This window comes from Marmota flaviventris, chromosome 1 (assembly GCF_047511675.1).
Source record: "Marmota flaviventris isolate mMarFla1 chromosome 1, mMarFla1.hap1, whole genome shotgun sequence".
NCBI classification, from domain to species: Eukaryota; Metazoa; Chordata; class Mammalia; order Rodentia; family Sciuridae; genus Marmota; species Marmota flaviventris.
Genome location: NC_092498.1, coordinates 1,642,862 through 1,668,049, shown reverse-complemented (window position 1 = coordinate 1,668,049; position 25,188 = coordinate 1,642,862). Strand labels below are relative to the sequence as shown.

Here is a 25,188-nt window from a genome sequence, read left to right as displayed (position 1 = left end):
GGTACATGCCTGTCATCCCAGTGACTCAAGAGACTAAGGCAGGAGCATTGCAATTTTGAGGCCAGTGGTTAAGCACCCTGGCTTAATACCCTGTGCCCCACACTGCCCCAAAAAGTAAATACTGAAGAAGGTCATATTGGCAGGCAAAAACTGAATGTGACCGTTTTGTGTCATCCACTGTATAAAAGTGGCGTGAGCAGTGACCTAGAGAGGCTGCCTGTAACGTTCCCCATTTTCTCCTGGAAAGCGTTGATGTTGGGGGCAGGCGAGTCCTAGCAGTGCCCTCCACTCAGCAGGACTTGTGTGTTTCAGGAGGACGGCAGAGTCTCTGCCCCATACATCACCGAGGAATGTCTGAAGAAGCTGGACACGAAGCAGCAGACCAGTGCCCTGCTGAACCTGGTGTGGAGGGACTCGGCCAGCGAGGAGGTCTTCACCCGGATGGCCTCCATCTGCCACACGCTGATGGTGCAGCACCGCATGATGGTGCCCAAAGTCAGGCAGGTCTCCCTGGGGTCCGTGTGCAGAGCCAAGCATGCCCTGGCCGGGGCGCAGGTCCCCATCAGTTCAGCTGTGTAAAAATGGAATTTTTTTTTTTTTTTTTTTAAACCAACTAATGCTGTTGGCATCTTTCCTGGCCCCATACATGCTGCCTCAGCAGGTCAGGTCATGTCTGATTCTGTAACACCTGCAAATGAGAGTGTAGACCAGGCTACCTGTCTTGAAAGTTGGACGCAGACCTTTGTGACAGCCAGTATGTGAACATTTCTTCTTGGGCTGTTTTCATAACACCCGGTTTATCAGGTTGCCCTTGGCAGTTTACTCTAGTAGGTAAATGTTTGTTTTACAAGGCTCTGAGATAAACTTTTGGTTGGGACTAAAACAGATGCCCAACTTTTTTTTTTGTAAGGTGGTTCATTTGAACTTAGATGGTCTCAACGGTGGTCCTAAGCTGTGTCTTCCCACTTGGAGTGACAGTGGCTGGTTGGATATCTGAGAAACAGCTGGGTGTGGTGCAGAGCAGAAGCAGCTGTTGTGCTGATGTCGCACAGGCAGGCTGCAGAAAGCACCACCTGTCAGTGGGACCTGTGCAGATTCCTGTCCCCCCATGGAGTTCTGTCTCTGCAAAATATCACCCTGTCACACACACAGAGCACAGCATTCTCTGGCAAGGGCCAAGAGAAAGGTGAACCAGCTATCAGAGTGGCCTGGTGAGCATTCCCTGGCTCTCTGCTGCCCACTGCAGTGGGAGAGGCAGGGCACTGTGAACTGTGACCAGGTCATCCTTAGGCTCTGTACAGGCAATTGCTGCAGAGCTGGGGGTGACCTAAGCCTCCTTGCTCTCATGTGTCACAGAGCCTGCTGCTTTGGGTAGTGGCCACTAGTTGACTCTGCACTGCTCTGGACTGAGTGCCCCAGTGAACTGCTTAGGGTGCTGAGTAGGTGGAGCCCCTTTTGTACAGACTGGACCTCATGGGCACAGCACCTATCTCTTCCAGGAAACTAGTATTGAGAGTGTTTCCAGAGCTCATGAAATAGCACATAGCCTTGCTTTAACTTTTGTAGATTTTAACTCCTTTCAGATTTGATTTTTTTTTTTTTTTTAAGTATTTAAAAGATGATTGACATATCCCAAGCTGATAACTCATCCTCAACTCCTGGCTAATATCAGTTCATCGTCTTTTTAGAGCTTGGATTTGCAGTTTTAATTTCTGTTTTACATTGATTGTTAGTGTAAAAGATTGTAGAGTCCCATTTAGACTGGTATGCAAAGATTTCCAAGACAGATGTGTGCATGAAAAAGGAAGATTAAGAGATCAGTACTCATAATTACCTCCTTTTTGTGTAAAAAAGAGGGAAAGGATAAGAATATCTGATTGTATTTGTTTAGAGAAACGTACAGAGTGGGCACTAATGAGCATGTGTGTGGAGGTCTTTATAGCCCTACTGTCTCTGTGCTGCTTGAATCTGGGTGAAGTAGAGTAAGTTGCTAGCTGCTGTTTTCACTTGTTTTTTGAGGTGCTGGGGATGGAACCTGGAGCTTGTGTTGAGCCACATCCCCAGTCCTAGCTTCTTTATTTGAGAGGACATTGCATGTCTTGTTATTGGACTTGTGAGTCTGAGGAAAATCTGGATTTAAAGTTATTTTTTCCTTGTACTGGGAGGGCAGTGCTTGGCAAGCATGCAGAAGGCCCTGGGTTCAGTCCCCACGCTGCAAAAAATATATTACTGCTTAAAAATGTGAATAGATCCTAGATGGTTCCCTTGTGGGATGGGTCCAGGAGGGCACTGTCCAAACTCCCCCAGGTCTAATGGCAGCAGGGGTTTTCAGGCAGGGACCTGCGGCAGCCTGTCTGAAAGTGCCCACTCGGGGGCTGTAGCCCGTGTGCCTCCTGTGACGTTCTGTGGGCCAGTGGGCAGGTGCGCCACTCTGAGCTGAGCAGGGCCTCAGTGGCCTCATGGGTGGGCTTGGCGTGGCGTTCTACATTCTTTTTTTTTTTTTTAATATATATATTTTTTAGTTGTTGGCAGACCTTTATTTTTATTTATTTTTATGTGGTACTGAGAATCAAACCTAATGCCTCACATATGCCTCATAAGTGCCCCAGCACTGAGCCCCAGCCCCACATGCGACATTCTTCATCCTTCCTCTCTTGGCCCTTCCACCCGCTTCCTCCGCAGATGCTCCTCTCCTGCCTTCTCTTTCACTCCTGGGTTTCTTTTGTGGTCTCCTTCATGGGTTCTCTCTCTGTCTCAGTGTTTTGAAAGCTTTGCTTCTTTTTCCTTTACTTTTTGGGCCTTTTTCTTTCAGTTGATCTTCCAGGTGATCTCTTTCACATAACAGCTTCACCTGAGTTAGGTCGACTCTCCGGGTTCTCTTTAGCCTGCTGACACCTTGGTGCTCCAGCTTCATGGAGAGGTAGAGGGAGGGACCTGTTCCCATACACCCACACACCTCCCTGAGGCCCTCCATCCGTCCTATGCTGGCGAATGTCCCCGTCATTCATGGTGCTGTCTGTGCCCAGTCCTGGAGCCGCAGTGCCTTGCACATGGGTTAAGCACATGCAAGGACCCTGCAGCATGCCTGGAGCAGGCCCATCCTCTCAGGAAGTCCCTGGGCCACGCTGTCCTGGGGAGTGGACTTAGACTTTCTTCCAGCAGTGTCCTGCCTGCCTTCTGTCTCCACAATGTGTCTGCTTCAGGTGTTGCCACACTAGATTTTTGGAAGCAAAGCCACCTTGCTTAAACCTCACGGTGACTCCCTTTGCTTTCAGAAACACTTCCTATTCCTTGGACTGTGGATTTTTAGCAGAGCCTTTCATACCAGATATTTGGAGTCACCTCTGACTTGACCTGTGGCTCAGGCTGCTTTTCCCAGCCTTGCTTGATCTCTTGGTTTTCGATCACCCATCCCACTTCTCCTACCCTCTCCTTCTGCACCCACGGGTGTCTGCACCATAACTCTGCCCCTCGTCCTGGTCTGTCCTGGAAGAGATGGGCTGGCATGTTCTTCTAGGCCTGACTGTTTGCTCTAGCAACAGGTCCAAAAAGCTTTGAAACCGAGTATTAAAGGTATTGTTTGAGGGGCCAGGACAGTTGGCACCATAATTTGCCTATAGTTCTTATATAAATACATCAAATCAAGGCATCCCAGATCAATTCTATGTTTGATTTCCCCCGCCCCCCAACAAAAACTAGTAGAATGAGCCAGCATAGGAGCACCCGGTGCTGCTAATCACACTTTGGAGCTGTGTGCCCTGCACGGGGCTGTGTGTGCCCAGCACAGTGGATGTGTGCAGCAACAGCAAATGGTCTTTCGCTCTTGGTTTACAAGTTCATGGTTTTTTGTTTTTTGTTTTTTTTAATTTGTTTTACATAGTTGTACAAGTTCATGTTTCATGCTTTAATAATGTAGGATAAAATGATTATTAATAACTTGAATGGACAAAAATAGATTTCTTTCATTGTATATGCAGAATTAAATATTATATATTGATAATGTGATTTATAAAAAAATTTATAATGATTTTAAAGATGTACTGGAGAAAGAAATAAATTTATTTCTTTGCCTATGATTTCATGGTTGCTTTTGTTAATATTTTCAGTATAATGAATGGATTTAATCAACTATTGATCATGTTAAAATTTGCATTCTTTCGTGAAGGTCAAATAAAACTAACGAGTATTTTATTTTATTTGTACTGGGGATTGAACCCAGAGGTTCAATCCCACTGAGCCACCTCCACAGCCCTTTTTAGTTGTTATTTTGAGACAGGGTCTTGCTAAGTTGCTTAGGTTCTCACTAAATTGTTGAGGCTGATGTCACACTTGTGATCCCCCTGTCTCAGCCTCCTGAGTTGCTGGGATTACAGGCGAGCCACACGTAGCCAACATTCCTTCCTAAAAATCATATTTTCCTACCTGGGTCTTACTGTGAATTCATCTTACACATGTTGAGATTTTTTTTGACCCTTGCATTAAAAAAAAAAAAAAAGTTCATAGGAGATATTTTCTGATGATGCTGCTATAACTAGAACATGTCTCCTATCACAGTGCAGCACTCAGCCCAGAGCCAGTTCAGAGTCCAGCTCTGCCCATTCTTCAGAGTTCTCCAGTCTCTAATTGGTGTGATAGAGGAAATGCTGTTAAAAACTTCTTAGTTTTAGAATGTCTTTTTACATAGAAATGATTTTTGAGATGTTAAACTTATTTTTTTGTGTTTGTTTCAGGACAGTGACTTCAGTCGGTCATTAGGTAGAGATTCTAAGTGCATACCATTAGTGTCCCTGTGAGCAGGAGACCATGTCACAGCATGTTGGGGGAGCAGCCTCAGCCTGTGTGGGTGCCTCAGGCTGCCCCGCCGGTGGCTCTGCACCAGGGTCATGTCAGACGGGAGCTCGCTGTGAGGTCACTGTGGCTGTGTTCTTAATTGGGCCTTGTCTTCAAGTACAGCTTTGCTTTATAGGAAGTGCATTGAGCGGTGACTTGACTGCTTCTCTTTGTCCCCCACTCCCGCTTCTTTTCAGGCTTCTCTACAGTTTGGCCTTCAATGCCAGGTTTCTGCGGCACCTTTGGGTCCTCATCTCTTCCATGACAACACGGATGATCACAGGGTATGTACTGCATCTGCTCACCTGTGGGCCTCCTGCTGTGGCCCCCATGCCTGACACAGTGTGGCAGGAGGGCGTTTGGAAGTGCTCGGCTTTGTTTTAGAGGAAAAATTCTGAATGGTCTTCATTTCACACACACCAAAATTAGTGCCTTGTTTTACAGTTATTTTTATGCATCATCAAGAGTAGCTCAGTTGATAGAATGGAAGGAAGAGTTGGTTTTTCATATACACGAGAGGTTGGTGGGTTGGGGTGAGGGTCTGGGATTTCTGCACTCCACTCCTCTGCAGTCCAGTTTGGTCTGTAGCATGTCGGGTGGTGTGCAGCAAGACCCTGTGCTGAGATGTGTGCCTTTCAGTCAGTCCCTGTCAGCCCCTGAATGATTGGAACTGGGATTTGGTCATCTGCATGAACTGTGCTTCCTAACAAAGGGGATCGTCACTGTGGACAGCATCACTGTCCTGCTTTGCCTTTATTTAATCTTAAGCATCTGTGAGGAAAAGAGAGGGTTTGTTTTGTTCTTGTTTTTTTCTGCTTCATTGGTTGGCTTTAGTTTTTGGTCTCTGGGATTGAACCCAGGGGTGCTTTACCCCTGAACTACATCCCCACCCTTTTTACTTTTTATTTTGAGACAGGGTGTGTAATCCTCCTGCCTCAGTCCTCCCAGTTGCCGAGATCACAGATGTGCACCACAGTGCCTGGCAGTAGGGAGTTTTTAGTGGTGACCCCGCGTCTGCTGAAAACTCAAGAAGGTGGAGTGGTTTATCTTAAGTCAACCTTGAGTACCCACAGACAAATGAGAGCCACAGAGGATACCCTGATGTCTAGAATATTTCTGTCTGAAATAGGAGGCTTTGAATATGTGCCATTGTGCTGTGGTGCCAGGCACATTTCAGCCACTCCTGCCTGTGTCAGCCCTGAGAGCCTGGGTTTTCATGAGTGACAGGTTTACTTAGGGCCGAAGGAGACTGGGGATTGTTAGGACAGGAAATTATCATTTCCCAGTGAGTATCCCCGCTTAGCAACAGAGACACCACCAAGGACTGCCTGATTTGTTTATGGCATTTGTCTCTTGGTGAGGAAATGGAGTCCTTGTGTATGAAAGAAAATTGAGATATTGTTAATTATATTAAATTAATAATATTTTATAAGGTGATAAAGTTATATGGGTTTTTGAAAACAATATTTCTAAAAAGGCAGTTGAGAACTTCTTTTATTCAATTTATTCACACAAAGTCCTCTTAAGAACTGTCCTGTATATTGATATCTTCCAATTACATATGTTTCATATTTGCTGTCAAGAATAAAAATTTAAATGAAATACATAAATTTTTTGAATGTGTGGCACTGGGGATTGAACCCAGAGTCGCTGTGTCACTGAGGCACATCCCCAGCACTTCTTATTTTTTTATTTTGAGACAGGTCTCTAAGTTGCTAGGCTGGCCCCACACTTGTGATCCTCCTGCCTCTGCCTCCTCGGTCCTTGGGATTACAGGCATGCGCCACCGCACCTGGCTGAAGTACACAATGTTTTTAAGAGTGGCACTGAATTTAATTTGAAAATAGTTTTGCAACCAGACTTGCACAGCAGAGTCCTGAGGGAATGTGTTGAGAGCTCTGAGACTTGGGCCTGAGATCCTTCTGCCCTGCAGCTGGGCTAGCTAGGAACAGCCAGTGTGTCTAGCTACTTGTCCCAGTGAGCAACCATTTCAGCGCATCAGACATTTTTGCAAGTGATATTTTTATTCGCATACTTCACCTTAAATACTTGCTGTTGGAGTTGGACCCCGGGTGTCCTCCTTGTCAGGTTTCAGGAACTCACAGCCAGCTGGCTGCCCTTTTCTGGTGGGCATCCCTCTACCGGAGCCTAACACCTAGGTGCTCTGCCCCATGTGCTCAGCATGTGCAGATAGGCCAGCGATCTTGAGTAGTGCTCAGGATTCTAGGCGCACGTCCACTTGGTAGGCAGCTTATGTAGAAGGCAGGAAACTATTTAAGGTGCTGCTGGGTCCCCACAGATAGTGTGCAAACCTTCATTCTGAGGGTAGAAACAGGGGGCAGTAATTCAACCAACTTCCCCAAGTTATGAATCAGTGTCTTTTCCATTTCTATAAATCATGGACTTTTAATCTGCTCATAAGTCTTCTGAGATGGACCCTGTGTCAGAGAGATTTGAGTCTGTGTTTACAGCAGGAAGCATGGTCAGCAGAGGACCCAAACACTGTTGTTTCATTGTGCCCCAGCTGCAGGTCCCCAGCGCACACGGGCCCTCTTTACCAGTCCTGTTTTCTGTTGCTCCAGTCAGAAGGACCCATTCCTCTTGCGTCCTCATGGGCTAAAGAGAACAAGGGAGTGCTGGTTGATCCCCAGGGGTTCACATGATCCACATGGTGTCCCTAGAGCATGGTTCTGGAGCCGTGCACACAGGACTCTGAGCAGGACTGAGTGAAGTGGGCCCAGCACTGCTTAGACTCAGGAAACTGCCCGCCTGGCTGCTGTACTCCCCTAAATAGCATGTCCTCCTAAGTAGTATCAGTTATTTTTGTGGTTTTTCATTAAGTGGCCAGGGAACTAAAAGGTACTGACCATTATTTTTACGAATATCACCTAAACGTAGGACATTAAATTCTTCTGCTTGTCAGCAAATTTTTTGCTGAACGCCACTGTGTGGGTAGTGCTGCACAAGGCATGGTGGGGAGTCCTTCTGGAGGTGTGAGGGCCGGGCTGGGGACAAAGCCAGGGTTGTACAGTTAAGTCAGCCTTCTGCCTTCCCTTTGACTGTAAGGTACGATTGCCGTTCTCTGTCCCCACTGCGTTTTATTTTGGATGGATGGCTTTCCTTCCTTAACTCACGGATTGACTGATTATCCTGCCCAGCGTCAGTGCCTGGCCTGGTATGTCTGCCGTGTTCGGGCGTGCAGAATGGCAGCTGGCCCTGTGGACCTGGTCCTGGCGGATCTCGCCATGTCAGGGAGGCGTGAGGGTGGTGCCATGTAGGTTTGCTAAGCCAGGCGAATGGGCCTGCGAGGAGACATGGAACTGTTACTAAATGCCCACCAGTTGAAGAACTGGACTTGCAGAGGGCAGGGAGCAGACTCCCGCTGAAAGATGTGGACTCACTGAACAGGTCAGAGCTCTTCAGAGTGGTAGAGACCCTGCCTTCCCTAAAGGCTGCCCCACCACTGTGCCACCTCGGTGCTTGCTTGGCCCAGAGGGGGCCAGCAGGAGAGGAGTGGGGCTGGCCAGGGCACGGGGCACTGAAATGAGCCAGCCGAAAGCAGAAACTGCGTGTGGAGCTGTTTGGAAAGTTCCGGTAGTCGGGAGCTCCGTGAGTCTCTGGGACCTCTGCTGACTGCCAGGTGGAGAGGAGGCCGTGGTGTTCCTCGTAGGAGGGAAGTCCGCGTCGCCCTCCCAGCGCCCTCTCCAGGGCCTCGGCCTTGGGCTGAGTGCCCACTGGCAGGAAGGTCTGTACCCCTGACTGGCCTGTGTTGCCCCAGTGACTCTGCCTTGCCTTCAAGTCATTTTATTGTTAATGTCACTGTAGTTTTCATTTGTCTAATATCATTTCCTAATTAGACCCCAAACTAAACCTGATTTTGAAATAACTGGATAGCTCTTTTCCTCCCTGTCTCCACCCCAAGGTCGATGGTGCCGCTGCTCCAGGTGATATCCAGGGGCTCTCCCATGTCCTTCGAGGACTCGGGCCGCATCATCCCGCTCTTTTACCTCTTCAGCTCCCTCTTCAGCCACTCACTGATTTCCATCCACGATAATGAGTTCTTCGGCGACCCCATAGAAGGTGAGCGTTCTGAGGAGCTCCTTGGCTGCTGCCCAGAGGCTGTCGGTCTTCACAGGGAGTGGGCAGCTTCCAAGCCTTCGCAGTGTGCATGCCATGTTGAGAGAGGGGAAAGGGGGCTGATTGGAAACGGGGGTGTTTGCAGTTGTAGGGCAGAGGCGGTCGTCCATGATGCCCTTCACGCTGGAGGAGCTGGTCGCCCTGTCCCGCTGCCTGCGCGACGCTTGCCTGGGCATCATCAAGCTGGCCTACCCGGAAACAAAGCCCGAGGTGCGGGAGGAGTACGTCACCGCCTTTCAGAGCATCGGCGTCACCACCAGCGCTGAGATGCAGCAATGTATACAGATGGAGCAGAAGCGTTGGATTCAGTTGTTTAAGGTATTCCATGTACGGGCAGGTGTCGTTTCCTGGGGCTAAGTAAGCCTAGATTTGGTTTTGGCCTGATTGATTTCAGAATAATAGAAATACAGGTTTGTTTCAAGCATGTTTTTTAATTTACAAAACTTTTTAAGAAAAGTTACCTTTATTTTTGCATTTGCCTCATTTTAATACCTTGTTTTTGATATTGTCACATGCATCTTGTAAATTGTCAAAGGACTTTCTTTGATAAGGTATAAATGATTAAAGTTTTCTCTTTTTTGTACCAAGGATCAAACCCAGGGACACTTAACCACTGAGCCATGTCCCCCAGCTGTTTTATGTAGAGGCAGGGCCTTGCTGAGTTGCTTAGGGCCTTGCTAAGTTGCTGAGGCTGGCCTCAAACTTAGGATTCTCTGCCTCATGCCTCCCAAATCTCTGGGATGATAGGTGTGTGCCACTTTGCCTGGATAAATGTTTTCCTTTTTATTTTTCACTAATAGATCTCAAACAGCTTTTACAGTTTTTCATCTTTTTAAAGGCAGAGTAACAAAGGTAGGATTGGTCACTCATTTTTAATGCTAGGCGCGTATGAATTATGCTAAGATGTGTCGTTCTCACACGCAGAAAGTGGGGGGATGTTCCTTTGCTGGGTGCTGGCTGGGAACCAACACCACTGGGAGTGTCACTGCTGTGGGGCGGAGAGGGAGGGTGCTGCCTCGTCAGCAGCAAACGCCCCTCGTCAGCTGAAACTGCTCATTAACGGAGGGCGGGCAGACGTGGTGCACTTCCCAAATTGAGTGCTGGATTTACAGCTCCTCTCCCACCAGCGACCCCGTGCCCGGCAGCGCTCAGGCAGAGCCATCGACTGTCCCTTCAGGTCTTTTATCACTGCTTTTGTCAAGCTATCTATTTAATTGAAAGAAGTTAATTGAATGAAAATGATCAACTAAGCTTGTATTAATACTGCTAATGGAACTTTCTTCTTGGCCATGTTTGGAGGAAGATGTCAAGCTAGACTTTAGGAAAGGCCCATTAATGCTTGCACTTAACCTGATGGGCTAATTAAGGAATGCTTATTCATCCTACAAGTCCAAGAGTCTCTCTGCAGCCCATTCTGCCTGATTTTACAACACATTTCACTTAGGAGCATGAGCATTAGCAGCAGTGAAAGTAACTGATAATGTTTTGATTGCGTGAATACAGGGCTAATGCATCATTGAATTCATAATTTGAACAGATGGGTGTGATGCATGTTTGCACACTTTATTTTAATTACTTATCTCTGTCTCTAAGTAGATGTTGAAGTTCACATGTTGAGCCCTTAATAAATCCTTTCTTAAAAGATTGACGGTTATGTGATTTTTCCAAGTTAAAAATACGCTCTCACCTATTCAGGACTTATAATTGTTGTGGGAGCTTTATCTGAATAAGCGTTATGGTGGCATATGTATTTTCCTTTTAGGTTTTAATTAAACTGTGGGATCTTTGCTGGAAACGCTTTCCCTCACGTGGGAGACCAGACTCCGTGCTTGTGCCAGATGATTCCGTTGTTTTACAGCACCTCTGGAGAGTGTCATAATTTCCTATGACAGGCTTATCTTTCAGGACATAGAAATCTCTGTATTTAATAATGCTATAGTAGTTATTTTCTACCCTGGCCCTATTTTGTTTTGTTCAAGCATTTAATTAAAATTTTGTTGCAGTGACTTACTGCCACTTCGTTAATCATTGAAGATTTTAAGAATTAGTGAAAGGATCACTGGTTTTTTGGTTTTGTTTGGTGCTGGGACCAAATGCAGGGCCTGTGCATGGTGGGCTAGCACTCTACCACTAGCTATACCCCCAGTCCTGAAAGTTCACCGTTTTTGGCATCCAGTTGCTTTAGAATTGAAATCATTATCACCAAGACCTCTTGGGCTAAGAATAGGATTAAAATAGGATTTAAAGGATTCCTGGTTTTTTTGATGGAAAATCCCACCCCAAATCATTTTATACTTCCTGCTGTTAAGCCATTCCTTAAAAATGATAAAAATCAAGGCATAATCCATAATCAAGCTATTAGGTTTTCTAAAAGAAAAAAACAACAAAAAATGACCTTTATTATGAAGTACTCAGCAGCACTTGCCCCAGAGTGGGTCCTCGTTCTAGGCAGTGTTCCAAGCTCTGCCTCTGCCCATGCGCTTCCTACAGTGATTCTGTATAGAAGAACACTCATCCCCCTGGATAGCGGCGCACAGCTGGCAGTTGGTAGAGTCAGCTGCTCTTCCACATTTGCCCTCTGAAAACCAAAATGTAAATTTTACCAGCACTTTTTAGGTATTATAGAGCCCAATCCAAATTGGAGTGTCCAAGGTAGAACCAAGTAACAAGGTGAGCACGCTTGGCCAGCGACTTGCGGCCTGCCCCTGACTTTGACAGAACTGCAGATGAGGCCTGACCCTTGCGCACCAACCATTTTCATTTTTCAGCTGGTGATGGTCCTCCCGAACTAATTTGTGTGAGAGGCTCTGGAGACTGGTCACAGAACATAGAATTTTAAGTGGATAGAGTCATCTTTCTTTGTCACTAGAAGAATTGAGGTCAGTTTCTAAGCCCTGAATTGACACTGCTAAAACAGTTTATGCATTTATCAAATTTATAAACTCCTCTTGAAGTGTCATTTATAGCTGTGATCACCTTAGCACTGGAGTAGATGGAGCTGTGCTGGCCGCGTTCGTGGGTGCCCCTGCGTGCAGGAGGCTCTACCCAGCACTGTGGCCCAAAGATGAGTCCTCACCCTCCCTCTCCACGCTGGTCTGCTGGTAGAGCACTGTGGTGTCCGTGAGTCTCACTTCCTTGGTGTGGTCCGTTTGCATTTTTCTGGGGTTTTGTTTTTGTTTTTGTTTTTAACTTTTTTTGTGTTGGGGGGGTGGTTACCAGGGATTGAACTCAGGAGCACTCCACCACTGAACCACATCCCCAGCCCTATTTTGTATTTTATTTAGAGACGGTGTCTCACTGACTTGTTTAGTACCTCACTTTTGCTGAGGCTGGCTTTGAACTCGTGATCCTCCTGCCTCAGCCTCCTAAGCCCCTGGGATTATAGGTGTGCATCATCACACACACAGCTTTTTAAAAACTTTTTTAATACAGGAAAACATTAAAGCAACAGCAGTATGCTAACTACATTCCCGGCCTGCTGCTATTAACACTCACTGTTGAAGAGAAGGGGCAGAGCCTTCTACCATACTTTGCTCTTGAAGAGCTGGACCACATCCTCCCCTGTCTTGGAAGGCTGGTTTGTTGATTTTTATTTTGGAGGTGGGTGGGTTACTGGAGATTGAACTCAGGGGCACTCGACCACTGAGGCACATCCCCAGCCCTATTTTCTATTTTATTTAGAGGCAGGGTCTCACTCAGTTGCTTAGTGCCTCGCAGTTGCTGAGGCTGGCTTCAAATTCTCCATCCTCCTGCCTCAGCCTCCTGAGCTGCTGGGACTACAGGTGTATACCACCATGCCCAACGATTTTTATTTCTTGACCACTAATTAAGCTGCATACTTTAAGAAGTAATTTTGTAGTGTTTTAAACACATGCTGGAGAATATGTTATCTTTTAAGATATATCACTTTTCCTGTGCAAGGCTCTGGGTTTGAGCCCCAGTACTACAAAAGCAACAAACAACAAAATGCCATGTATAATAATTTTTTAAATATTATTTTTAGTTGTTGATAGTTATTTTATTCATTTATTTTTATGTGGTTCTGAGAATCGAACCCAGTGACTCACATGTGCAGGAAGAGCCCTCTACCACTGAGCCACAACCCCAGCCCCCACATATAGTAACATCGTTTGTTTATTTATTTATTTGTTGTAGTTGGACACAATACCTGTAATTCATGTATTTTTATGTGGTGCTGAGCATCGAACCCAGGGCCTCGCACATACTAGGCGAGCAGTCTACCCCTGAGCCACAACCCCAGCCCCGCCACATAGTAATTTTAAACAGGCAATAAGTAAAGGCCTTGCGACGACAGTAGTCCCTGAGGCATCTGACCGTCCATGCGCCGACTCAGCCCGTGCAAGTGGTCACAGGGGGTCCCTGTCCCCAGGGTGTCACTGTAGTGAGGAAAACAGGCATTCACCGCCACTCTAATAATGGCCATGCTGAGAGCTGGAGCTGTGGGCGAAACGCTGAGCGTGCATGTTCCTAGTCGTGCCACTGGTATTCCTGGGGTCCGTTTTGACGGGCTTTCTGTGGTGAAGTCAGATATGGGAAAGAGTCTCACCTGCTCTTTTTGCCTCAGTGTGCATTTTCTTGAGTTCCTGTGAATGAAGTGCTGCTGAGTATGCTTAGTTTTGAGTCTCTTGAAGAATCAGCCATGCTGACTGGGTTTGTCTTTATTACACGGTTTGGGTTTTGCTTAGCAGATCTTACACATCATATGGAGACGATGTAATTTCCTCTCCCAGTTGCCTTTCAAAACTTGGACTGTGGGGGCTGGGGTTATGGCTCAGTGGCTGAGTGCTCGCCTCACATGTGTGTGGCACTGGGTCGATCCTCCGCATGCATACAAAAATAAATAAGACAGATACTGTGTCCATCTACAACTAAAAAATAAAAATAAAATAAAATAAAAAACTTGGACTGTGTACTTACCTTTTGGTTGCAATAGTGTAAACACCAGTTGTGTCATTCAGAAGTGTCCTAAGAGGAACGGCATAACAGTGTATGCATTTCTAAGTGTTGAGTAATTTGTTACTTTCTGAGCATTTATGTAATCTAAGGTGTGGGGATTTTGTCTTCGTATTGTGGTGCTGGGAACTGAACCTAGGGCCTTATGCTTGCTGGGAAGAGACAGCAGTTAGTACTGACCACGCTGTGGGCCAGAAAGAACCAGCGCTGGGCCTCCAGAGCTGCAGGAGAAGGTGTCATCAAAGAGCACCGCAGGGTCCAGGAGTGGCCAACTCCAGGTGGGCCCTGATCCCGGCCTGAAGCTGGTTCTGTACTCAGAAAGGAAGTGCTGCTGTGGTATCAGGGTAGGACTTAAAATGCCACCATGTAGAAGCCCCGTCTCAATTGGTAGGAAGTATCCACCAGTTAAAAGCCGAATTCTAGATCTTGAGAGGCTTTCCCCATTGTAGTTCCACCTGCATATCCAGAGTGCTCAAATGTTCCTTTTTTCTCTGCCCAAAGGTGGGTTATCCAAGCAGTGTCATACAGTGAGTGAAATGCAACCTATCTGACCCATTTTCTTTGGGCACATAGAATTTCTGGCATGCCTATATACCGGGATTTGTGCTTAATAAAGACAGCACTTGAATCTCTTATCACAAGTACATGTTAACGTATGGAATTGTGGTGCTGTTTTAAAGGGAAAGCTCCATTGAAAATTGAAATTGTGGGATCTTGCTTATCCAGTGAGTGTGTTTGGAAATTTTCACATCACTGTAGTTTTCTTACTTCTGTGATTATTCCAAATTATATTTTATTTAATTGGAAGCAGTGTGTACACAAGCCTGGCCTTTACAGAAAATTGCATTATATAATGTTTCTTTGACTCCATAGTAGTTGTATGATTGAATCCTGGTTCTAGAAATTTAAAACTTTGGCTTTACAGTTTGGGTGTTTGCCTTTATTACATGGTACTTTACTTGTAATAAAGATGTAGTATAGAACTTGGGTCTCTTTTAGGTAGTGCTGTTAGAGCTCTTTAGTCATCTGCTGTAAAAACTGACAAATAACTTCAGATCCCAGATCAGTGCTCAGGCACCTGCTGGGTTCCCTGCAGTCATCTGGGTTCTGTTCATAGAAGCTCCCTGTGCAGCCAGAGAGGAGCTTTGGCTCAGTGAGGAACATGCTGCTCTTGAACTAAGTAAGCTGTAGGATGTGCCAGAGTCTGCCCGCCAGACCCCAGGGAGGCAGGCCACCTCCAGAGGCTCTGTGAAGGATGCCCGAGTTGTTTTCCTTGGAGATCCTGGGGCTGCCTGCCCCGAAGCACTCCATACAGTGTTTCTCAGAAAGATAAGAAAAATTTTACCCAGTGGAGAAAATTGAGGTGGCCTTCACTTTAATTCAGATAAACTGATGTGTCCAGGTTTGTGCTGTAAAGTGTGGTCACTGTCTCCGTGTGGCTTTTAAGGACCATCGTGTGTGCATGCTGTGGGGGCTTCTGTGTGTGCTAGCAGGTGACTGCTTTGTTTCTGCAGTTTTCCTCGCTCCCTGGCTGGTGGCCTCAGTGGCCTTCTCCCCTGCCCTGGTGGTGGGTGGTAGCTGCTGGACTGCTTGTCTGACCCAGCCCCTGTTCTTCCCTTTAGGTCATCACCAACCTAGTGAAAATGCTGAAGTCCAGAGACACCAGGAGAAACTTTTGTCCTCCAAATCACTGGCTGTCAGAACAAGAAGATATTAAAGCAGATAAGGTGTTCTTGACAGATTCTTAAAGTACTTTTCACGAATTTTTTTTTTTTCTTTTTTCTTTGTGGGGAGAAGAATAAATTCTTTAAGGTTGTATTTCCTTAGTAAATTAACACTGGTGGTCAGCCTGTTCTTTACATGCCTCCTGGGCTGGGGGTCGGGGCAACATCATCAATACTAATAATCTCTTCACAACTTACGAGAGACAGACCATATCAATTTTCTAAAGGAGCAGAGACAGAGATAAGTATTGCTAAGATCCAGGTCTAAATCAGGTCGTGTAAGATATTAGAGCATAGCCTTAGCAGAGGGTGTCAGGTGTGTCCAGGGAAATTCCTGGCTGCGCTCACTGCAGACTCCTGGGGCTGGAGATGAAGGGCAGGGCGTAGAAGGAGCAGGCGACAGGCCTGCTGAAGACCTGAAGGTGTGGGTGTGGGAGAGCAGTTCAAGTGTGGTGTTCTCCTGGACGCCCACCTTCAGGTCCACCTCGGGGCTATTGCTGTCCCCTGAACAAGGCTGGGGCCCCACAAAGAATTTCCCACCAAAAAGAAACCACCCTTGGCACAGCAGGGAGGACCCTCCAAGGGGGGCATGGGGTGTGAAGAGGGGTCAGAGGTCCCTTTTGGGCTCCTGCCACCCCAGGGGCTCTGGATGTCATTGAACACAGCTGCAGCACACTCAAATCAGCATGCTGGGAAAAGAAGGAGCTGCCCTGTGGGGCACGGGTGTCGTCCATCGGGCGAGAGGGCGGGACAATGAGTGGGAGCTGCTGGATCCTGAGTTGCTGACCTGGTCACCTCCCGCAGGTCACCCAGCTCTACGTGCCCGCATCCAGACATGTGTGGAGGTTCCGTCGGATGGGGAGGATCGGCCCGCTGCAGTCCACCCTGGAGGGTGAGTGCTCCCACTGGCACTGCCTGCGGTGGCCAGGCCGTCGCGTCCCGTTTCCTGCGGCAGTGCTCGTGCCTGAGGCTGGGCTGCACCGTCGCTCCCCATCCAGCCACCCTCCTCAAAATCGCCTCAGCTCCGGGTGCCGGGCACCTTCCCCAGGGCAGCTCCGGGCTGGCAGGGTGGTTCCCGGCCTGTGCTCGCCTCTTCTGGAAGCCCCTAAGCAGAGTGCCCCTGCTGGGGCCCAGCGGCTGCCTGCGTCAGGCACAGCCTGGCCCCTGTGCTCAGCCTGTTCTGCCGTGGGTGTGCCTCAGGTTCTGGTCCACTTCTCAGCATGAGGAAGTCGGTTGTTTCTTCTTCAGTCTGGTGATGATGGACTCGGCTGCACTAAACCATCTGTGGGCAGATTTTTATGTGAACAATCTGTTTTTTCCCACTTGAGTAAATATCTGAAAGTGAGAATCCTGAGTCCTATGCCAAGTGTATGTTTGACTTTATAAGAAACTCGCTTCAAAGTGGCTGTACCACTTTGCATTCAGCCCAGCGGTGTCTGAGAGTTCCAGCTATTCCATACGCCGGCCCACACTCGCAATTGTCTTTGTTTTGTTTTTTTTCTTAAACCTTTATTTTAAGGTTTAAGGATCGAACCCGGGTCCCGCACGTGCTAGGCGAGCGCTCTACCGCTGAGCCCCAGCACCTGGAATTGTCTTTTTTTTTAAATCATTTTTAGCCGCTTATAAAGATGTGCCATGCTATCTTATGGTTTTAATTTGTATTTCCCAGCTGATAAATGATGTTATCTTTCATGTACTTGCTTTTTTTAACTACTCAGTTTGGGGAGTTTTGATGTATTTTGGTTATAATTCCTTTATATACCTATATATGGAGTGTCAAAGAGACTCTTACTTAGAGCTTCTGATAACTGATGAGAGCGTTCAGGGTCCTCCTCTTCTGGGCAGTGAGTTCAGAAGAGCCCAGCCAGGGCTCGTTGTGCTGTGCACAGCTCTCCCTGGTAGAAAGTACAGCTGAGCCCCACAGAGCGCTTAGCCCCGCAGGTCGTCTGGCCTTCACCACATCCCCCCGCCCCCAGGAGAAGAGCGGGCTTATGCACAAGGCGCAGCGTCCTCAGACCCGCACTTGGCAGCCACACCAGCCAGTGAGATTCAGTAGCTGATCAAGGCATCAATTGCTGCTTGATCCAGAGTCCTCATGTCAGATTGGGCTCCAGCTGGTGGAGCCGGGGAAGGCTCAGTTTTGACCCCACTCTGCATGGGCTCTGTGCATATGGCTGGACCGATCCCACGGGTTTTAGATTGGGCCTGGGGTGTGTTTGTGGAGCTGGAGCTAGACAGGCGCATTAATAGGTTATTTTAGTCCTCTTAAGAGTGGCTTTACGAATGCCGACTTTGGTAATGGGCAGTGGACATGGGAAGGACAAGGTACATGGACCACTAATTCTTTGATGTGCCTGGCAGTGGGCCTGGAGTCCCCACCGCTGACTGTGTCTGAGGAGCGGCAGCTGGCTGTCCTGACGGAGCTGCCCTTTGTGGTCCCCTTTGAGGAGCGAGTGAAGGTAAGCCCCTGGTTCCTCTGGGCGTTAGTTGCAGTCCTGGGGCCTGTGCTTGCTGGGCAGTGGTCTGCAGGGAGCTGTAGCCCAGCCTTGCTTTCTCTGTGTTTTGTCCTGTTAGCATTAAGAATTAACACACCAGCAAAAACATCTTTGATTTCTTTGTTTAAATTTTTTTATTTTGAGAGATAATCTCACCAAGGTGCAGAGGCTGGCCTCGAACTTGCAGTCCTCCTGTCTCAGGCTCGTTAGGCTCCCTCCTTGCCAGCGTTTTTGGTTTATGTTGTTCTTATTAGGTTGTAAGAGCCTGCAATAATTTTTAAGACCTAACAGATACCTCTTTATACAGAATAAAACAATTTTCCCTTGAGTTATAACTGATCAAAGGATTGTTAACTAGAGATTTCTCATGGAGTCTAAGTGCATTTGCTCTTCTCTCTTCACTATTTCCTGTATTTTGCATTATTTTTAAAAATGCGAAATCTTGTGAGGAGAAGCTTCTGTACATTCACATGAAAGCCAACCCTGTCACCAGCACTACTTTACAGAAATGGACAAGTGAGCTTACGTCCTTTCCAGATGATTCTGCTAATGTGCAGAACTTCATGTTTGTCTTTCCAGATTTAATTTAAGTTTTGTATTCTCCCTGTGGTGTGTGTGTGTGTGTGTGTGTGTGTAGTTGTAGTTGTTGACAGACAGCATACCTTTATTTGTTTTATGTGGTGCTAAGAATGGAACCCAGTGCCTCACACATGCTAGGCGAGTGCTCTGCCACTGAGCCCAGCTCCAGCCCTTCCCTGTGTTGTGAAACTTGGTAGAAGCCCCCAGGCTTGAAGAGGCTCTTTGTGGAGGCTGCACGCGCTCTCCGGAGCGACAGGAAGTTGCTCGGATGTGGCTGGTGCTTCCTCCCTTGGCCCCGCGCCACGGTCCAGCATCAGAGCACTGTGTGAACAGCCTCGCTGCACAGACACACCGGCTCCCGCAGAGCCGGGCCTCCTTCCCCCACCACCTGAGCCTTCATGAAAGATTTATGAATGAAAAGACAGCATGGGATGTTCAAAGTTTATTGTAAAATGGGGAAAGGCAGCAATACTAGAAATATAAATAGTCGTTTGTTGATAAAAATCTAGTATCTTGGCTGTTAAATTTCACTTCAGAATTTTTCTCTTTGATTGCTTGTTGTGTAATATCTCGAAACTTTCCCTGTTTTGTTGTTAGATCTTTCAAAGGTTGATTTATGCAGATAAGCAAGAAGTTCAAGGAGATGGCCCATTTCTGGATGGAATTAATGTCACAATAAGAAGAAACTATATTTACGAGGATGCTTATGACAAACTTTCCCCAGAAAATGGTATATATGATTCTGTGTGAGTGTTTGCTGGGGGGCAGGGCTGGGAACTGTGTTAGGAAACAGTGTTGTTAAGAATTTGTGTCCACCTCTTCTCCTGTGCTGACGTGGTGGTGCCCACAGCACTGGGAGTCAAACCAAGGCTGTGTACGTGCCAGGCAAGTGCTCTCCATAATAGGAACTCCAACAGAAGCCTTTTAAATACTGGTCTTCAGGGCTGGGACAGAGCCCGGTGATAGAGCACTCCCTGCATGCACAGGGCCCAAAATACAAGAAAATACTGATCTTTTAAAGGCACAGTACTCTCCCACACAGTACTGTTGTCTCTCTACTTTGCTACCTTTAATTCTAAAAACATTGGTGGCTGCAATTTACCTTCTGCGTTTTTATATAAATGCATGTTTATGTAAGTATCAATTATAAGTCACATTAAGTGCACTGAAATAAATGCTGTCATCCTCCCTATTTCTTTATAGAACCCGTGCTTCAGTGGTACTTCTGTTAGTAGAAGGGTTGCAGTACACAGGAGTCGGGGTTGTATTTGGACAGCGAGGCCGTGCTTGGTCTTTAGTTACTGTGTGACCCGCACTGTTCAGTGCTACAGCTGTGACTTTAGAACCCCTGCATGGCAGGGTGATGAATCACTGTGGAGAAATCAAAAACAGAGCTTGCACAGACCTGTGGTCCATCTAGGTTGTCCGATGGGAAGCAGCAGCTGCCTTGCCTTTGAGGCAAAGAGATGGAGGGTTGGCCCTCCTGAGTGTCTGTTTTTGTGGCCCCGGGATCACACCCAGGCCCACGCGGTGCTCTGCCCCTGGCTGCACCCCAGCCCTGTGGTGACTCTCTGAGCTGGACTGAAGAGCTGCTCGTGTTTCACTGTGGCGCCACTGGAAGGAAGCTGACCCACCGTCCCCTACTCCGTTCCCAGTGTTTTTCACATCATTTGCTCGTAACCCGCTAGTGTGACCTGAGGCCCGGTGAGTTCACGCAGTCTGAGCCGTGAACTCTCCCCACGTCAGATCTTTCTTGCCGTGGATGTTGTCTTTCAAATCCTGCATGTGAGGTGGAACGAGGCGCCCTGCCTGCCGGTCTACCTGAGTCTGGGTGGACTGGAGGGGAGCACATATTTGAAAAGCTGCCGTCCCCTGGCGGGGACCCCCGGTGCCCTCACAGGTCGGTAGCATGGTTCTGCATCGTGTCATTTCATTGGCAGAGTCGGTGCTTAGATCTGCCTGAGGGAGACTCATTCTCCCCCTTGCTCGGTGCACACAGCAGGTACTCAATAGTTACTTGTCAAATTTGCCTTCAGACCCCATGAGACGTGACAGAACAGTAAGTGTGTGAGTGGTTGGCATCACATCTAGAGAAGAGTGTGGAGTTTAATGGTGGAGGCCCTTCAGAGGGACAGGACTCGCCCGGACCTGCAGAGGAGTCTGTAGGGCAGTGTTTGTGTCCTGCTGGTTGTGGGGGCTGATTGGACTTGGTTTGGGTTTTTCTTTCCTTTGTTTGTTGGGGGGGGGGGGTGTTTGTTTTTGTTCTTTTTTTCCTCCCTTGGTGCTGGGGATTGAACCCAGGGCCCTGGGCACATGAACCGAGCACTGTACCAACCGAGCTGTATCCTCAGCCCCCCTTTTTATTTTTATTTTGAGACAGAGTCTCACTAAATTGCTGAGTCTGGCCTTGATGTTGGGATCCTCCTGCCTCTCCCTCCAGAGTTGTTGGAAAGATAGGCATGCACCACCAAGCCTGGCTGTAATGGTTTAAATTCTTACAAATATTCTCTAATTCAGGCTTATGAATTTGAATATTTAAGGCTTGTGTTGGGTATTTTGCTCGGGCATTTTGCATCTTGGAACATTTAATTTATGAGAAATGGTTTGAATTGCTTTGTTGGCTAGTCATTTTCATAGGCTCAGGTAATGTGATTATTTCATGTATCATCAGGTCATTAGAGCAGGATTCTCTGGGGAATAGTCTTGTCTGCATGTGAGTGGACAAGCGCCCGCAGGATTGGTGACTGATCTTGTGCAGCAGCGTGGGCCTTTTGGACGTTATTTTTCCATATGAGCATGTGCAGAGAGAGCTGTGTTTGCTCCGAAGACTGCTGGGTGGCTGTGCTGCAGCTCCTTGGGTGGGAAGCTCCCCTGGGCTCCTCAGGTTTCCTGTCTTGGTTTCTGAGAACTTCCCTTTGCGTGTGTCAGTGGGCGGCTTTTGTTTCACTTAATGGGCAATTATAATTACATGGTTTTCCTGAAGAACAGCCGGCATTAGGGTAAAATTAGTTGAATATTTTTCGTAGGTTGTATTCCACTAAAACCTCACTGTGTGATTAGATATTTCTAATTTGCCCTTAGAAAAAATAATGTCACTGGGCGCATTGGCTCATGCCTGTAGTCCAGCAACTCAGGAGGCTGAGACAAGAGGATTGTGAGTTCAAAGCCAGCCTCAGCAACATCGAGGCTCTAAGCAACTCAGTGAGACCCTGTCTCTAATAAAATACATAATCGGGTTGGGGATGTGGCGCAGTGGTTAAGCACCCCTGGGTTCAATCCCAATGCCAAAAAAAGAAAAGAAAAAGTAGTGTCAAGATAGACACCTAGAGGGCTAGATCCGAAGCTGGAAATAGTGCCTGTTGCCGTGTGCAGGTGTGAGCTTCAGGAAACTGAGGAAGCTCCACTCAGCCATGCTTGAGGGCTGCCTCCTCACCACGGGCCCTTGAAGCTCTGGGGAACAGAGCGCCGCACCACTGTCAGTGCTGCTGTTTGAAAGGGGCTCACAGGCCAGCTGAGATTACAGGTAATTACATGGTTTTCCCGGCATTAGGACAAAATCAGTTTAATGTTTTTCGTAGGTTGTATTCCACTAAAACCTGTAATCTCAGCTGCTCAGGAGGATCTTGCGTTCAAAGCCAGCCTAAGCAACTCAGCGAGACCCTGTCTCTAAATAAAATACAAAAAAGGGCTGGGTGTGTGGCTCAGTGTTAAGCACCTCTGGGTTCAATCCCTAGTACAAAAAAAGAAAAAGTGGTTCATGGATGGACCGAGGTTGGGCATTTCCACTGGGCACATTTGCATGCCACACTCTAGAACCCCGTTATGAAGTGTTGGGCACCCTTGCTGGGACTTCTGCAGTGCTGCCTGTTATACTGCCTGCTCTAACCCCTTCCTCCTGCCCTCCCTCCTCTCTGAACAGAGCCTGATTTGAAAAAGCGGATCCGTGTGCATTTGCTCAACGCCCATGGCCTGGATGAAGCTGGCATCGATGGTGGTGGTATTTTCAGGGAGTTTTTAAATGAACTACTAAAATCAGGATTTAACCCCAACCAGGGGTTCTTTAAGACTACTAATGAAGGGCTTCTGTACCCCAACCCGGCTGCTCAGATGCTCGTGGGAGATTCTTTTGCCAGACATTACTACTTCCTAGGCAGGATGCTTGGAAAGGTAAAGTGGCCGTTCTGTTTCTGTGTGTCATGGTCTCTGCTTCGTCCATAATCTTTGTTCAGAATTTTTAAAGGTTGTCTTGGTGAATCCTAAATAGTATGTATTTATGTAACAACTACATTCATCTTTGTATGTTTACATGCGCAGTAATTACATCCTTCAAAATGATCACAGTATACAAATACAGGCAACGAGATAGAATCTGGTTTGGAGATGGTTTACAATGGTTATCTGCTACGCAGGTGTACGTGCTGTAAGCATTTCAAGTCTTCTCTCAGTTGCTTTATGGATAATATTGAAAGTGAATATTTTTAAAGTGCTATGAGATGGAAGCAAGCCCACAGTTATTCAGTATAGTTTAAATATGTTGTGTATATTTTATGCAAATTCTACAAAATTTTATGTCTGAGAATGATATTCTGCTGATGCTTTCGAAGCCAAAATGTTAACGTGTGCCAGTCATGTGTACACACTGGCCTTATTAGCCTGCATTGTGAGGGCGATTACTTATGTAACAGAGCAGGAGCTTCAGGGGTAAGTTCTCCCCAGTTCCAATCAGGAACAAGACAAGGGTACATGTGGTCCTGACCTAGTGCAGCAGGGAACGAGGATCGGGACACTGAGATCTGGAAGGAAAGCTCTCTTAGCAGCGCCACTGACTAGAGGTGTAATTCCCAGAGCCCGAGCCCCAGGCACAGCAGGTTTTTACTTTAATACATAAGGAAGTTTGGGGTCCATCAAAGCAGGGAGTCTGCAGTTCTATTGGAGGTGCATTCTACATTCCTTACATGGGTACAAGTTTACAGCAGCTGAGGGACTTTTCACTGCACCACGCCTAAAGGGGGCCCGTCTGTCCCTGCCGCTTTGTCTCCTGTTTCTGCTCCTGTGGTTACCTGTCACAGTGCCCACGGCTGCTGCAGGCCTGGGGTGAAGTGTCGGAAGCAGAGCTGCTGTGTGGCAGCCTCCAGAGCTGTTAGCCTGGGGGTTGGCCTGCCAGCTCCTGAGCGCCTAAGCTTTCCCTTCTGATCCCCACACTAACCGGGGGTGTGCTTTGGAGACCAGCATTGCTACTGCCCCCCCACAGATGAACCTTAGTCCAAAAAGCGTTGTTTTCATTTATTAGTTACTAACATTTTTAAATGGGGAGATTTTTTGTTTTGTTTTGTTTGGTACTAGGAATTGAACCCAGGGGTGCTTAACCACCGAGCCAAATCCCCACCCCGTTTTTATATTTCACTAGAGACAGGGTCTCATTGAATTGCTAAGGCTGGCTTTGATCTTGGGGTCCTCCTGCCTCAGCCTCCCAAGCTGCTGGGATTACAGACGTGTGTCCCCATACCCGGCTAAAATAGGGAGCTTTGACCTACAAGTTCATATTTCTGGGTTGTTCATTTTTATTTGGGGTTTTTGTTGTTTTTCACTTTTTGCATTTTAAGTAAACTTAATGGTGGTAGTTGCTAATTCTATAAGAATGTGGCTAAGCAAGTATTCCAGTAAAATTGGGAGCTGGAACTTCAGCTTAAACTTTCCTAAATGAGGGGCGAGTTATGAGCTGATCCCATGGGACTCATGGCAGTTGGATGACAGAGGGAAAGGGCCTCTCGCGTGTGCAGGAACTCCCTGGTGTTCAGGCACTCCTGGTCCAGCACTCACAGAACAACTTTGATAAGTCCTACCCCACCTTCTCTGTCTGAGTCTGACGCCAGAATAAGAGCATCCCAAGAAGGTGCCGGGTAGCCCCAGCACTCTCCTGAGGGCTGACTGCTGGCCCTCTTCTGTCCTCTTGTCTGTGCCCCCTAGCACCAGCTTCTGCCAGCCAGTCTGGGCCTTCCATATATTGATTCCTAACTTATTTTTTATTTTGAGTGCATTGCTTGAGGTATCACAGAAGGACACAGCTCATGTCTGGCAACTGTGAAGTGTTACTGCATTCTGCGTACAGCATTTCTGCTAATAAAATTCTTATTAAGTAAAATTAATGTTTTATGTTACCCATGGATCTATGGTGTATTGTTAACGGGTAGGTAAAATTTTTTTACGTTTGAGGAAGTTTTTAGGGCAAAGTTTATGTGACCTGAAAATACTTTTTATTTCCATTGCTTTAAAAGCAGAAGAAGGTGGACACAGTGGCACACTGAAAACCCAGCAGCTCAGGAGGCTGAGGCAGGAAGATCACAGTTTCAAAACCATCCTCAGCAACTTAGCGATGCCCTAAGAACTTAGTGTGACCTTGTCTCCAAATAAAAAGGGTTGGGGATGTTGGCCCAGTGGTTAAGAGCCCC

At 47.2% G+C, this 25,188-nt stretch overlaps 1 protein-coding gene across 1 annotated transcript in view; it reads left to right on the top strand.

The window, feature by feature from the left end:
- Positions 1–25,188, top strand: part of Ube3c (ubiquitin protein ligase E3C) — a 93,349-nt gene that overhangs the window by 36,902 nt on the left and 31,259 nt on the right. Inside the window, exons 10-18 of the mRNA XM_071610638.1 lie at positions 313–500; positions 5,028–5,114; positions 8,753–8,910; positions 9,053–9,285; positions 15,564–15,668; positions 16,470–16,557; positions 18,027–18,124; positions 19,337–19,469; positions 22,659–22,906. Coding sequence (XP_071466739.1) covers positions 313–500; positions 5,028–5,114; positions 8,753–8,910; positions 9,053–9,285; positions 15,564–15,668; positions 16,470–16,557; positions 18,027–18,124; positions 19,337–19,469; positions 22,659–22,906 — 1,338 coding nt within the window. The remainder of the gene's footprint in view (positions 1–312; positions 501–5,027; positions 5,115–8,752; positions 8,911–9,052; positions 9,286–15,563; positions 15,669–16,469; positions 16,558–18,026; positions 18,125–19,336; positions 19,470–22,658; positions 22,907–25,188) is intronic.